Here is a 15,389-nt window from a genome sequence, read left to right on the forward strand (position 1 = left end):
GTAGAGTGGACTTGCCGATGAATGGTACCAGCGGTGTCAAGATCAGCCTCTATGGAGGAGGCTCGTGAAGGACGCTACTGGGCAGTTGGAGGCAGTCACCCTCCAGCAACAACGGAGGGCAGTGGAGCGACGCTCACAACAACGAGCAGAGCGCCTTGCGGCTAAAATGCAGCATGTTGGCACAGTAGGGGGTAGAGCTGATGCATCTACCGGTCATCTCAGTCAGCCAAACCATGGCACCTGGGGCTGTCCTGAGACATCCTGTCAGCGAGCCTTCGACACTTCACGTGGCATCAAAGTGCACCTGACCTGGCACAGGCGCCATGGTGACGTAACTTGGTGGCAAATGGCGGGTATTGGTATTGGGCTGGTGCAGCAGTTAGCGCGAATTCGATAGCCCGAGTTGGATTCCCGCTCGCGGTCAACACTAGTGACGATTATCTAAACTGGTCCTGGGCTTCCCCGAGGTCGACTCACCCACATATGAGTACCTGGTGCAGTGTGTAAACCTTGCCACTGGGGAGACAAAGGTGGTCGGGCGTGGTTCTGGCCACCCACTCCATCGTGTGTTGTGCTGGCCTTCATCGGTGCTCACTAACAAGACTTGCCCCCAACGGTCTGTCAAGTCTAAAGGGGGATCTTTGTCTTTTGGAATGAGAATGGCAGTGACTGTATTGAGGCCCATATACTCCTGTTGGCTCTTATATTCCTTTTTATGCAACAGATTTGTGTAAAGTATCAACATTTCACTCATTTCCCAATGGAGAAAAAATGTAACATCGAGATTATAACTATGGTACATTTTCAATAACCGCTCATATACGAAGAAAACAACTGCTAATTTGTTGGTAATTTATGTTAAAGTAGTGTACGTATAGTTTTTTTCTTTTTATTGTTTAGATGTTTTCTGTTCCTTATTTCCTTCTGTTGGTATGAATATATCATCCCTCAGGGCTTATATTCGAATACAGATGTTTATTCGAATATTAAGTATTCAAATCAAAACGCCTTTGATTCAACTAAGCATGCCATAACGTAGGCGACGTTCAATTTATATAGAATAGGAAAAAGATGTACGCAGATTGTGCAGGATAACGGTGAAAGATCAAAGTCAGCAGTAAAGATTGGACAGGAAATAGGAGAATGGTTCACAACGACCATAGGGACAAGACAAGGAGATGCAATATCACCAAACACCTTTGTTACATACTTGGAAAGGGAGATGGATTGCATCTAAGACGATGGAACAGGAATACCGATACATGGTGAACATATCAATAATTTAAGATTTGCAGACGATATAGATTTGATAGAGGAAAAATGCAAATTGTTGCAGAAAGTGTTCATACACTGAATAATTCAGCAACGAATGCAGGACTGAGGATCAATGTGGAAAAGACAAAGACGATGGGGTTTGGAAGCAAACGCATTGAGAATGAAATAATGACAGGAAACCAACAGATAGAGAATGTACAAAATGTGTCTCCTTGGGAAGCATATTGACCTGGGACAATGACTGTATGAAGGACATGATAAGAGCAAGGATCGCGAAGGCAAAAGGCTTCATGGCAGGATTTAACAACATATACAGAAGCAAGCAAATTAGCTAAAAAAAAACAAGCTGAGCATCTTAAAAACATGCGTTTTCAGCACAGCTTTGTATGCCTGCGAAACTTGGACACTAAAAAATATTGACGAGGACAAAATACTGGCATTTGAAATGCACTGCTTTAGAAGGATACGACATCTTAGTTGGACACAAAGGGTGACAAATGTAGAAGTGAGAAAAGGCTGAACATAACATGACACTTGATGCAAGTGGTAATGAGAAGGAAACTGAGCTTGTTTGGGCACATGCAGAATGGAGAACAACAGGAAAATAAAAACTGGAATGATGGGAATAATGGAGGCGAAGTGGAAGAAGACCCTGTCGAGAATGGCTGGATGACATGATAGATTGGTGCCAGCGAGATGTGCATGGGCTCAGCATGTTGGTACAGGATAGAGGGAAGTGGAAACAAGTTGCAAAAAATAGCAGTGGACACCTACGAGATTTCTGCCCGTGGAGTTTGATGTTTATCTGATGTTTATCTTACCTGCTTAAAAACAGTACAGATTTCTCTCGTCATTTCCTTATAGACCTGTGCCCAATTGCTTAAAATAGCTCGAAGAGGTTTTGCTCTTAAGCTGTGAACTCTTCTTTTTGAAACAACAGACTAAGAGAAAAGTACAGTACCCTAAAGGCATTAAAGCGCCTACTGGATATACTGCTGCATATTTCTCTTGAGTCATTCATAGATGTAAATCTGCCCAGTGTTGTTCCCCTTTTGCTGTGTTTATGACCCAGGTTGACACACCTCTGCATTGTGCTATTGTGTTTTTCTTTCTTGCAGGTCACTCTCTGTGCTCTGAAGAAGTTCTGATTTTCTCTTAAGTTACGTGCATGCGTGGCTTGGTGCGTTGTTGACAGACACTTGGAAGCACTTCAAACTCATCCGCCATGGCTGGTGACATCACCGATACGGGAGAACTCTACTCACCTTTTGTGAGTATGGCATCACGAGTGCAGTTTAGCTCAAAGCGTGCACCTGAAATCTCGTCACCGTACCTGCGGTGGCGAGAAGTTGACTACCTCGCCTGGTATACAGGAGGTTTTGGGTTCAATCCTGACCCCGATGCCTGTATATTTGGAGTTTGCGTGTTTTTCCCGTGGTCGCATGGATTTTTCACTAGGCCCTCCGGTTTTTCCCTCCACATTTATAAACATGTGTTTAGACTATTTGGCTGCTATAAATTTTCACGTGATAAGCCACTTTGTTGAGCTTTAATTTGTGACCATGCCACTTCTTATAAAGAGCGAAATAGCTCAATGGGCCTTACCTGGTAAAATAAAAAATAGCTGAGTTTAGTTAACTCTGCATGCTTCCTACAAAATAATAATACATGTTTGAGAATAGGACTTTAAATGTGGTAAAAAAATATTCGCAAATTACATTGGCCAAAACAATCATTATTATTCTTATCTCTGGCTGCGTTGTCACCCATGTGCATTGTTTATACTTGGCAAATGCAAACTTTTAATGGACAATTCCAAAAATTCATACCAAAGAAATTCGCATAAGTCTGATGGTCACCGTTGTTAGTGACAATGGTAATTATGTTTGCCAATATATGAGAATTGGCAGTTATTTTTTTCTTGGTTTGTTTTGGCAGTTTAAGTTTAAATATACAGTAATAATACACTCTTATACATGATCTCAATGAGACCATTACAGACTTTGCTGCGAAAACACATGCTACTGGAAAACATTGTTTCTGAAGGGCTAGTAGTCAGTGCGACTGAAACATTACCTTTTTAAAAAATATCATTGAGAGATGGATTTCTGTCTGTCTATTGAGTTTCTATATTTTCCTGGTGGTGTATACAATATGCCTGTTAAATCACTATATTTGCTATTGTTTAGTGAGAACATTGGCAACAGTAGTGTTAATACATTGCTCATGGGTAAATGGTCACCAGTGATATGTAATTAAATCCATGTAAATCTGTACAATTTGGTTGCATCTGCTGATAAGAGATAGAGTTGAACTATCTGTATCGCTCTGTGCTATTAAGGCATCAATCTGGGTGGGTGCAGTTTGAAGATTGCTTGAGTCAACCCTCAATCTAATTTTAAGGTTGACTCGGCCTAACATCTCTCCTTCATCGATACAACGATTTACACTTTGGTGGGAATTTCCTGTACTTGCCAAGGGCTGACAGTGTTGATGAGCAAGTGCCCCTTTACTGCTTTCAACATGGGGACACTAACCTTTTGGCTTGTGACAACACCAGGTACTGTTGTTAACTTGACTGCTGGTGTCATGTTTGCCCTTGCAATAGTAAAGAGTAATTTGCACTTGTCAGCATCTTTATTCATGGGTCAAGACATTGTGTCTCTTGAGTACTGAATAGTTATTACATTTTGTTTCCGACTTATTTTATGGGCAATATTCCACCAGTGTCAAATAGTCAATGATAATAGACTTGAGTTGTGGTGTACTTAGATGCTATATAAATTCAAACATTAATAATATTACCCTGACTGGCACAGAAGCCCTGTGATTATTTGGCTGCTGTCACACTAGGTGTTTAAATTATTATAAACAAACTTTAACTTCATTGTATAGAATGTGAATACATTTAAACATGAAACAACAGCACAACTCATATCTGAAGTTTAAACACTACTACCTGCAAGTACATGAAATTTCACTCTGTTAGTAGTGATGGAAAGTGACATTTCAGTGAAATGTGTTTTTCCTGTTCAAATAAGGAATTGGGTGGTACTCACACACTCTCCTTTCTTGGCTATTAGCCAGTGGTGGAAATTCCATCTTTGTTGGGGTAAAGGCCAGGCGATCCATACAATTACCACTATTAACTTCCTCCGAAAATGGTCCTCGCATTGTTGACCCTGAAGAGGCAATGATATCTGCGTGGGATTTGAACGCGTTAGTGATGAGCTGAGCTGATATCTGTGTGGGATTTTAACTTGTAAGTGATGAGCGGAGATGACATTGCAATTCCTTACAGGTGAGTCACATGCTAATTGGCTGATTACTGATCTATTGCATAATTGCATACACCCCCACCTCCGCCTCTGATCGCGAATCTTGATGGGGTTCAACAATGATGACGTCATCCGTCACGATTTCAGACCGGAAGCAGGTGGATGGCTTCACTATTCTGGCAAATCGCCTGAAGATGCTGGATGTAATTTCCAGCGAAACGTCGTACTACTCAAATTGTAAATGTTATGGATCCACTCTTCAACACACCGGTAGGCTAAAGTAGTGAAATATTTGTCTAGATTTGAAGCTTTCGTGACTGCAAGGATTCATACTCTTAGGTTTTTTCGGTAAAGTCATGTAGGCAAAAAGAAATAATACAATAATAGAAATAATAATTGAAATAAAATAATGAATCACTCTTTTATTGCTATTATGATTTCTATTATTTTATTATTTATTTTTTCCTACGTGACTTTACCGAAAAAACCTAAGAGTATAAATATTTGTCTTTTGTCAACGTGACACATTTTTTTACTGATTGGCTGTGTCGGGTGGTGGAGGGTTGCGACACATTTATAAATAACACGATCTAACCCAAAAACCTTTATTATGAATATTAGCACTCAGTGCTTGAATTGTATATGTGTAAGGCTCATTATAAACACATTTTAAGCAGAGGTCCTCATTTGGCAAAATTTAATGTCACATCACATTATCGTCTTCAGAATGGTATGGGTTAAATCTACATAATATAACTATTTAGACAAATGGGGAGAAGACTAATTCCCACAGTTTGGATAGAAATCGGGGTTCATCTAAAATCTAATTTTGCCATTATTCTTTGCTTGGAAAATTGCATTAACAAAATCAATGGGTCAATTTTGTGCTCCAATAACATTGCAGCTCTTGAGTTGGTTATAGTTGCTTTATGAATTGAGCGTTTCAGGGATCGCTGACCTGGAGTAATGCTTTTCTGAAGCCTCTATACGTTACGCGCTAATAATTTTTATTCATTATAAATTTAAATGATGGTGTGACTTTATATAACCTGTGTGAGCTATTGCATGCATATATTGTACTAAAGTATTTATTTATTCATTTGTGCAGTAGTTTATTACACGTGCACTCTTGAATCTATTTGCATGCTATGTAGTTATACTTGCTGTTATGTCACCTGTCTTTGTGTGTTTCCATAGATAGATTACCTCATTGGGTTTGTGCACAAATCTGTGCTGCTGTGGTGCACTACGATCCTGGAAACCTGGGTTCGATTTTCAACCACGTGTAACATCAGTGGCAAGGTTGACTCAGCCCTATAGAAGTACCTGCCACGATTTGTAAATATTAACACTGGAGAGACAATGAGGGCCAAGGATGGTTCTGGCTACACCACCCTTTTGTGTGCCACGTGGGCTTTAGTAGGTGCTCCCTTAAAGTACTTGCCCATGTGGTATGCGAGGCTGTTATGGCAACTTTTGAATCCGATGCATGGAGGATAGCAAGTAGAAGAGACTCCATAAACAACACCTGACTAAAGATGCAACACAAGACTCAGTCCATGGTCTGTTCTAAGCGTGGGAAATGTTGCGTAGCCAGGATTGGTCCCACCAGTCCTATTCAAACCCATTTGCTATCCATTCCATTTGGACTCACGGCAGTCGTCATCATCATGAGGTTAGATGGACGATCCTTTACGTTGTGTCTGTATGCCACCAGGTGGGGCTGGTGTACATGTTTAACCTGATCGTGGGGACTGGAGCACTCACGATGCCCAAGGCCTTTGGCATGGCTGGTTGGCTCGTCAGCCTCTTCCTCCTCATCCTCCTCGCCTTCATGAGGTATCTATCAATGGCCGTGTATGTGTATTTTGAGTGTTAATATGTTCGTCCTGACACAGGCACTGTGATGACATCACCACCACTAAGTGGCAAATGACGACTGTTGTTGTTTGGGTGTGTGGTGGGGAGCGGTAGTGTAGCAATAACAGTGGCAGAAGTCTGAGCTGCTCGGTTCAGCCTTAAATAAGTACCTGCTGCAGTGTGTAAACATCAGCAGTTGGGAAACAAAGACGGTTGGGCGTGGTGTTGGCCACCTACCCCGTCGTGTGCCATACCGGCCTAAATAGGTGCTTGCTCACAGCACTTGCCCCAAAAAGTATGTTAAGGCTATATGGGGGGGTGGGGGGGATCTTTGCCTTTTCTTTGTTTGCGTAGGAATCTGGTGCCGTAGTGGGAAGTACAGGTGGAACATGTGCCACCAGTCATCAACGACAATTCCATACATTCTTATTTCCGCTAACTTGCACAGTACGATTTTGTTATTATTCTGCTACTCTCACTGTAGTGCGAAGTAAAGATGCTTTGCAAATTAGTTTTTTTGTGGACAGTCTTACCCGGTTTATTAAACAGTTAATAACTCGGCAGCTCTCCATTTCAGCTGACGGTTGCGATCCTGTTAATTGGACTTTTGACCTTACCTTGCAAACTTTTCATTAGCTAGTCAATGGGGAATTCAACCATTCTATTCAGGTAAACTACTCCAAAAGGAAGAAGTTAAGTCTGCAAAAAGTTTAGAGTAATTGAGCTGCTCATTGATATAATGTTTGTGCTAATAAGCCAATCATTTGCTGTTTTCATAAATCATGCACTCTGAAGTCGTATGTGTATTTATTTTACAATTTGCATGTAATGTCTGTAACAGGAGGCATCTAGGCCTCTTGGTCCTTCAGTGAGAATTGATAATTACTTTCATTGTCATGAACAAAAATGGGTTAACCATATAAAATTCACGCAACCATTAAGAATGCATTTAATGCGACACAATTTTGTAAATAAAACTCATGCCAATCCATAAAGCAATTGAACCGGAATGCATTTTGCAGTGGGGAATTGAGGGACACTTTGTGAAATCTTATTAAATGTATTTCATCCACGGGTTTTATTTGGGTTAACGGTGCTTCATAAGACTATCACACTCATAGGTTTGCTTTTTCTTGCCATGCTGGCTTGAGAGTTAAGTTAACATTGCATGAGATTTTACATGCTGCTTTTATTGCAGTGTTTTCTGCCTTTAAGGACCATTTATCTTGGAAAAAACACTGCAAATCAATGTGTGTTGTGTGTGTGCGTGTGCATGCACGTTGGTGGAGAAGTGTTTCTTCTATCTAGCCAGGCCTTAGACAGCTCAGCCTAAATGCGTGTGTGAGGCATACGTTGATTCATCAATTAAGTTTATTCTTATAATCAGTCTATCCACAAAGGTTTGCATCTAAGAATATTTAATTAATTATTTTTTATGCCTTCATAACTATTAGCCATTGTCAAGTCACTCCTGGATGAAGGCCTTTTTTAGTGTCAGCATCTGTCTCGGTCGTGTGATGCCACAATCCATCATATGCATGGGCTGATCTCATCACTCCATCTCAACAGGGGTCATTCTCTTGGACACATTCTCTCATTTGGCTGCCATTCCATCACCAGTTTCATCCATTGGTCATCTCATCTTCTTGCAATGTGTCCTGCCCTTGCCTCACTTATTCTGTGCTCATGCATGTCACCTGTCGGATAATGGAACAAATGAGACCAAACAATACGATACACGCATTACAATAATATATTAAATATGATTGAATATTGAATAGAATCGTGACTCCTAATCCTGATGACAATGGAATACCAGGGCAAGTGGTGGGATGGAGGAGTTGTGTGTGGAATCTTGTGTGAATGCCATTGCTGGCCCAGAACCAATGTACCGTTCCAGAATTAAGAGTCGCTCGCAAACAACACTTATACTAACGGTCAAAAATAGGCAATGTATGTAAGATTGAGTAAGACGCTTGGCATTGAAGAAAAAAAAAATGAGTTTGAAATCTCATTAACAATTAGCATGGCCCCATTGGAAATATACTTGTTTTGGGATTAGTGCAGTCCATTACTTTTTATGTTGGATACGTTTAAATTGCTGTTTACCTTGTTAAGGGGTTTTAATTACTGTTTGTATTGTTTAGCCTTTTGGGAATGAATGGATCAAATAGGGTCAGCAGTGTTTCCAAAGACTGAGGCATTAATTTCTATTAGTTCACCAAACCAGTACCCTTTTAAAAGAGGTTATTTCCTAAACACACCATGCAATATTATAATGATAATTCTGATTACATAGTTCCTTGATACATTTTTTGGGTTGTAGCGCACATTGTTTGGAATGATATCCAACATTTGGCTCCACGTGCTAGGAGCTTCATCAGGAAATGAATTCGGTAAAACCTGTCGGGATTACGTTCCTGAAGAAGCTCACAGAACATGGAGCAAAATGTCGGACATCGTGCGGAACAGCACACGGTACAATCTGGAAACACATTTGGAGAGCTGTACAGCACAACTGCGAAGACCTATGCAGTCCTAATACAAATTGCATGTTTGTTTGTCTTCAAAGCTTCGTGACCACGACGTTTGTTGTTGAAGCCATGGCGGCAGCAAACGCGCACATCCGCTGGAAGAGCAGCGAGGAGAAGAAGGAGGTGGGCATATTTAAAAAAAAGTTAATTTTTCTTCGCAACGTTTTTTTTATTGAAGCCAAGAGCACAAATGATAAAAAAAATCGCCATGACAATATGATTTAGCGCTGTTTTGTCGAGTTCTCAATCTGACCATGTGAGCCGGTCAAATGGAGTTCCTGCTCAATTGAGCATGAGGTTACGTTAATTTATCTATTTAATGCCCTGAGTCACTGGTTCAAGTTCCACATTGTTATGACAAGTGCCTTTCACTTCACAGGACAACCACAGTTTATTTTCCACAAATTGGAAGACATTTTATTTACCCCAGCGCAATGATGGGCTAAATTGTGCATTTAATGGAATTTGAATTTGCAGCCTCTGATAGCAAGTCTAGCAAACCGAGTCAGAATGCGACGTGGCCAGATTCCTCTTTGGTGGTTCACCACATTATAAAGCCCTGACCCATATCAGTTGATTCAGGTTGGAGTAGGAAAATAGTGAAACCCCAAATGCATTGATTGCCATACTCATGAAAAGCAATTTTGTTTTACAGCTAGCAAATGAATGGATGAATATGCAGTCGCTGTTAAAATGCTACTGTAAGTCTTATTTGTGATGATGCACCGCACTAATTACAATCTTGGCCTAGTAGTGTGGTTGAGAGACCCGTGCACAAATATGGTCAATGTCCCTTTACATTTTGAAAGAATACGAGAGTACAATGCAGTCTTCGCAAATGGATTGGTAATACAGTAACCTCATTGTTTATTTGTTCCAGTGTTGCCAAGTGACAGAATGAAAATAAAGAAATTAAAAAGCAGAGGATTATTCAGAATGTGATGTCTCTTGGGTTAGAACTGGGAGTTCAAAGAGAGAATAGCTCTGTTTCTATGGCAAAGAGCTTTTAAATCCCCTTTAATTTACGGTGGAATATTAAAATTGCATTTGACCTGGACACTTTGACCAACATTAAACTGTGTCTAATTTCATGAAGCCACCTTTCATCAAAGTAACTCGATAAAGTGAAAGGAATTTGCCTGTGAACAGAGGACGAAAGAACAGGACAGAGCAGAGGGTTAGAGACAGATAGAGCATTTTAAAATTTCCATCATGAAACGATGGAGTTGGGGATAATTCATCTATTACTCTGGGTGAAATGAGCTATTTATACAATTTTAGACCCGTGATGAAAGTAAGTCTTGATAAGTCACGGATGATCACCAGAGACAGATGCGGTCCATGAACCCTTTTCTTGTTTTGTTTTGGCTCTGCTTGTGTCCTGTTGTCCAATACACCTCCTGGTATACTTAAGCATCGCTGTGCTTCTAGTATCATTGACTCATTACTGGCTGCACTGACCTAGGCAGAGACCCGCAGTCACCACAGCATTGGGACAAAAAACAGGATCTCACTGGGTTGGGTGGTGCAGTGTGCTGATAATACACTGAAAGTGATTTTAGAAATTAAAGTGGGATTGGAAGAGAAGGCTTGCGCATGGGCACTCACTATTCAGTATACGGTGGCGGTGGTGTAAACATTCACTGCCTCCTTCTGTTGAGATTAGCAGAAAATTGATTTGAGACAAGAATGGAACCAATTTCAAAAATTGCAAAGACTTAACATCTTTGTCACCATAATTTTTACTGAAATATCAGCATTATAGTGCCTGTGCAGTCCATGTCTTATCAGAGTTTTACCACAGACTGCAAGTGCAGCTCCGTTTACGCCGGTGCTGCTTAGCTCTGCTGAGCTTCACACTTGCCAGCTGTCTTCCTGGTGGCAACATAACACTCATCGATTATGATTCGTTAATCACTGTGAGGATCCCGTAGCGCTTAGGATGGCGGTGGGGGTGTGCAGGATGAGTTTTGACACTTCACACGGGGATAACTGGTGTCATCCTTCTCAAGTGGTGCGGTGTTTGTCAGTTATGGCTGTGCATGATCCCATCTTACATGGAGTCTTGGACTACTTCCTGACGTCAACACAAAGGACGCATCGCCATACTCAATCTTTCATTTCCACAACATAGGGACCTTCTTTAAGTTGTATGATAATTATATGATTAAGCACATTGTGGAATGCATATAATATCTCTGTGGAAGGTCTGCTTTTGCAGTCATTACTTGTAAAAAAAAGCATTTACAGTGCTTTTACATGTGTAATAATGTAATATATCCAGCTCAAAGACATATCACAACTCGTCATGATGATTGGCTCTGCCGGTCCTGGTTTATAGCCAATGGGGGGAAGCCTAGGGGCGTGGCCCTGACGTAATGGAAAGGTGACAGCTGTAAGTAGGGGATTGGTTCTGCTGGCTTTGGCCACAGCCAATGGGGAGATGAGTCAGGGGCGTGGTCCCGGCAGCTTACGAGGGGGCCTGGAATATTCCATGGAGGCTAACCAGGATTGGGTGGAGACGAACGACACGTGGTCAGAACGGGAACGAACAGAGGAAGGGGGCCACGCGGGAGCGGGGCTCCGGGTTGCCACGTGTCAGTGTGTCTCTCTCTCTGTCTGTCCCTCTCACGCTGCCTGTCAGCAGCGTGAAGGAAAAGCTGGATTCCAGAAGTTGCCTCAACGAGCTTTATTAAACATGTAATGGGTGTTTTCTTCGTAAACCTCATTACATGTCCGTTTAATCAATAGAGTGCACTGAAAGTCGAAATTAATGAGAAAAATATTCCATTGAACCTCGAGTTATGCCCATTTTTAAAGTTGCCCGTTGCATACTGATCATGGAACGGAATAGCCGGTGTACCTACAGCTAAGTTGCTCTGGAAACTGGCACACTGCTGTCCCTTAGGTGTTAAACCCTGACCTGTAATGATCCTTGGGTGTTAACCCTGACCTGTAAGGATCCTTGGGTCGTAACCCTGACCTGTAAGGATCCTAAAGGTGTTATCACCTGGTCCGCTGGCACTTGAGCTACTGTATAACGGTGAACCCGAAGAATCCTAAAAATGTTTTAAGCCAAAGTTAAACAGCATGACTTGCAAATTTGCTGATAAGAGCAATGTTAATGTATGTTTTGGTCCATATGTAATAGGCTGCAGCACTTGGGGAAAAGAAGTTGCATATTGTTCTGCAATACACGACTTTGTTCAAATCTTCTTTCTTGTCGGTGCACATTCAAGAGCGCTGCGATTGGCTGAATTGAGGTCACTTTGGGTCATCATGGCAACGTGAACGCAATACAGTACTTAAATATATTTTATACATGTGTGACGGCACGGAAATGTTTAACACGCATTGTAACTCTAATTTGTCTAGCAATACTGACCTCTGGCCATTACATCTAACATTTAATCATATTCTAGTCTGCGTGTTTTATATATATTTTTGCTCTCTGTGTTACAGTTCAAGTCTGTGATTTAAATATGGGCTTGGTATCACAATACACTGTCAATATACAATATCGTAAGTTCGTAATCATCGTCGGCCAGTGTTTGTCCATGTCACAGTCCATCTCGGCCCTGCACGTGAACCGATTCCATCGCTCCATCCCAGCACTGGTCACCCTTTGATGGACTTCCTCACCAGTCTCATCCATCCAACAGCCATCCTGCTGGATTATAAAAAACTGAACCCGCGCATCTTTTGTTGCTTTACGTGCCAATTAAAAACCGCGACAACAAAAATGAACCAACTCTCGCAGCATTGTTAGCACAATGTAGGTTCAGCATTATAAGGTTTTTGCACTGCCAGTTTAGTCTAGGCCGACAGATGGGCTCACAAATGATATTGCACTTTAAGGGAGGCGGTGTATAAAAACCACTAACCTAAGTCATATTTTAATTAAACACACCGAGCAAACCATGTCCCCATTAAATTTCTGCACAATCTCATTTCCTGACACTATATTGAGTGATGAAAACTTCTAATCTGCTCATGTAATGCAGCTGTGTAATCTGCGTGTGTGCCACCAGAAAAACACTTGGGTATAAGCAGTGCTAAAATTACCTCTGTGATTTAATTTTGGTCTCTGCTTTTATAATTTTTTCACTGGTACTTTATTTATCCAGCAGTCTTAATATCTGTCTTCAGGAGGGTCCTGCATTTGGATGTTTGGCAATTTTTATTCTTTAATATTTCATATGTGGGAAGAAATTGTGAGGACCCAGAGAGAGGGGATAATACAGATAGACCAGCACAGATTATTCAAACTATTATTTCGTACTACCGATCTCCTGGCCACCTTGCAGGCCAGTGGGTCTGCAAGGTTCACAAATTAGACACGATTCCCTGATCCTATGATTCATGATCGATTTTTGAGTTCTGGCAATTGCCTGATGATGCTGGTTGTAACGACCAGCAAAATGTCAAACTCAATTGTTAAATGTTGTGGAGTGCTCCCCAACAAACCGGTAGTGCTGAAGCATTGGAAAACATTGGTATTTTTTTTTCCACATAGCCACTTGATTAATTGGCTGCGTTGGCTGGAGGATGGTTTAAGACACATTTTACTCGCGTGATCTGACGCAAAAATCTATTTTGAATCATCAATTATTTTTCGTGTGGGAGAATGGCTTTTGTCTGTACACAATAAAACACAGCCCTCTATCCTGGAATGTGTCTCACCAGTCTTTGCACCTGTAAACTGTGCTGCTTCAGTGAGCCCTATAAACACAATTATTCAGAACGTTTTACCCCCGGACCATATTTTTTCAGCTACATTGTGCAATGAATAGCGTACCGCCGTGGCTATGCAATTTGTAAACTTTAGAAAATGTGACATGATTGCGACATACGGCACATCTACACAAATACAAGCAACAACCTTGTTTAACTCGTCGCTGTTAATTTCTCATCGCTCATGCCCTCCCTGCAAATTGAGGCATCAGCATCATCCCATTTAGGGCTTCCTACCTCCCACCATACCACCTGCCCACACCACCTGGAGCCCCTTTAATTAGCTACAAATTAACCTCAACATGGCCCCTCCTACATCCACAGACTGTAAACGATGAGGGCAAATGGGTATAAGATGGGTTATTTTGGATTCTGTAATGTCACGTTTTGATGACTACCGGGAAGTCGGCTGGATGTTCTTCCCTGTCTTGAGCTGCCTGGTGGAAAGATACATTGTGAGCATAGGCTGATAAATATCCTGTCCTTTTAGAGGGTACCTTCCTCCTGAGTTGTGCAAGTAATAAATCAAGTGGCATTATTCATCCCAGATTCTGTTTTCTGGTTTCAGGGGCTAATTCTGCATTACCTAGTGATGATGACATGGGACCCGTTATCAATTAGTTTGTACTCGTATGAATAGAGATGTGGAAATGTATTAAATGCAAACTCCAAATATACAGGAATCAGGGTCCAGATCGAACCCACGACCTCCTGTATACCAGGCGAAGTAGTTAACATCTCGCCACCAATGTAAATATATATTAACCTTAAAATAAAGTAATAATAACATTCATTTATAGACCTTGTCATGCCACTTTTGGACTAAGGCCATCTCATCCCACATATGCAGTGCTGATGGAACGATTCAGGACCAGTTCAAATATCACTTCCCACTTTTTTGAATCTTGGTTGAGACTTGAGCTCGGATTGCCGAGTTCATTACGCGGTATGTTAATCACTGCATCGGTGCGATAATCACTCTGTCGTACAAACACATGCAGTGGGGTGGTGGTGGTGCTACAAACAGGAGGGAAATGTAAGATGTCAACACGAGTCTTCACACGCTGTTCAGAAAATTAAACCCTTAACTGCTGATCAATCTCTATGGGAACCTCATTTGCCAGTAAAAATATGATAATTGGTTCTTTACCCTTCTATCTGGCAACAAAACTGACACCTTTTTACAAGGAGTCATGTTTGCATAGACCGCAATACCTGCAGTCATAATACAAACAAAGAACATAACTCTGATAATGTGCACTGTCCTTAAAGTTGATTGATCCACACCCGAGACAGCTTTCCTTAGAGCCTAGTCTAGGCTCTAAGGAAAGCTGAGTTATGTTCTTTGTTTGTATTATGTCTGCAGGTATTGCGGTCTATGCAAACATGACTCCTTGTAAAAAGGTGTCAGTTTTGTTGCCAGATAGAAGGGTAAAGAACCAATTATCATGCTGATCAATCTGTTTGTCACTATTGGGATGAGCTGCATTTTAGAAGAATGCAAAGTGAGGCTAGTCAATATAAATGGGTATGTAGGAGAATGGAATGGCATACACATGAAAAAAAACACAAGGTAAAAGCTTTTTTGTTATACTATACTATCAGCCATTTCTTTCACTTGTCAAATTGTGCTATAAGTATGTGGTGATGATTAGAATGACTGCTTGTGGTTATTGTGTGACGCTGCACTACCTACAAATCCAAATTT

The 15,389-nt window shown here is 41.2% G+C and overlaps 1 protein-coding gene across 2 annotated transcripts in view; it reads left to right on the plus strand.

Moving 5' to 3' along the window:
• Positions 1 to 15,389, plus strand: part of SLC38A12 (solute carrier family 38 member 12) — a 248,052-nt gene that overhangs the window by 1,653 nt on the left and 231,010 nt on the right. The window contains exons 2-4 of one of the 2 annotated variants that reach the window (XM_078872611.1): positions 2,394 to 2,545; positions 6,271 to 6,392; positions 8,986 to 9,070. In XM_078872611.1, the coding sequence (XP_078728737.1) occupies positions 2,501 to 2,545; positions 6,271 to 6,392; positions 8,986 to 9,070 (252 nt within the window). In that variant the 5' untranslated portion in view covers positions 2,394 to 2,500. The remainder of the gene's footprint in view (positions 1 to 2,393; positions 2,546 to 6,270; positions 6,393 to 8,985; positions 9,071 to 15,389) is intronic. The other variant, XM_078872610.1, reaches the window with a different exon arrangement.

Source organism: Lampetra fluviatilis, chromosome 35, assembly GCF_964198595.1.
Source record: "Lampetra fluviatilis chromosome 35, kcLamFluv1.1, whole genome shotgun sequence".
Lineage (NCBI taxonomy): Eukaryota > Metazoa > Chordata > Hyperoartia > Petromyzontiformes > Petromyzontidae > Lampetra > Lampetra fluviatilis.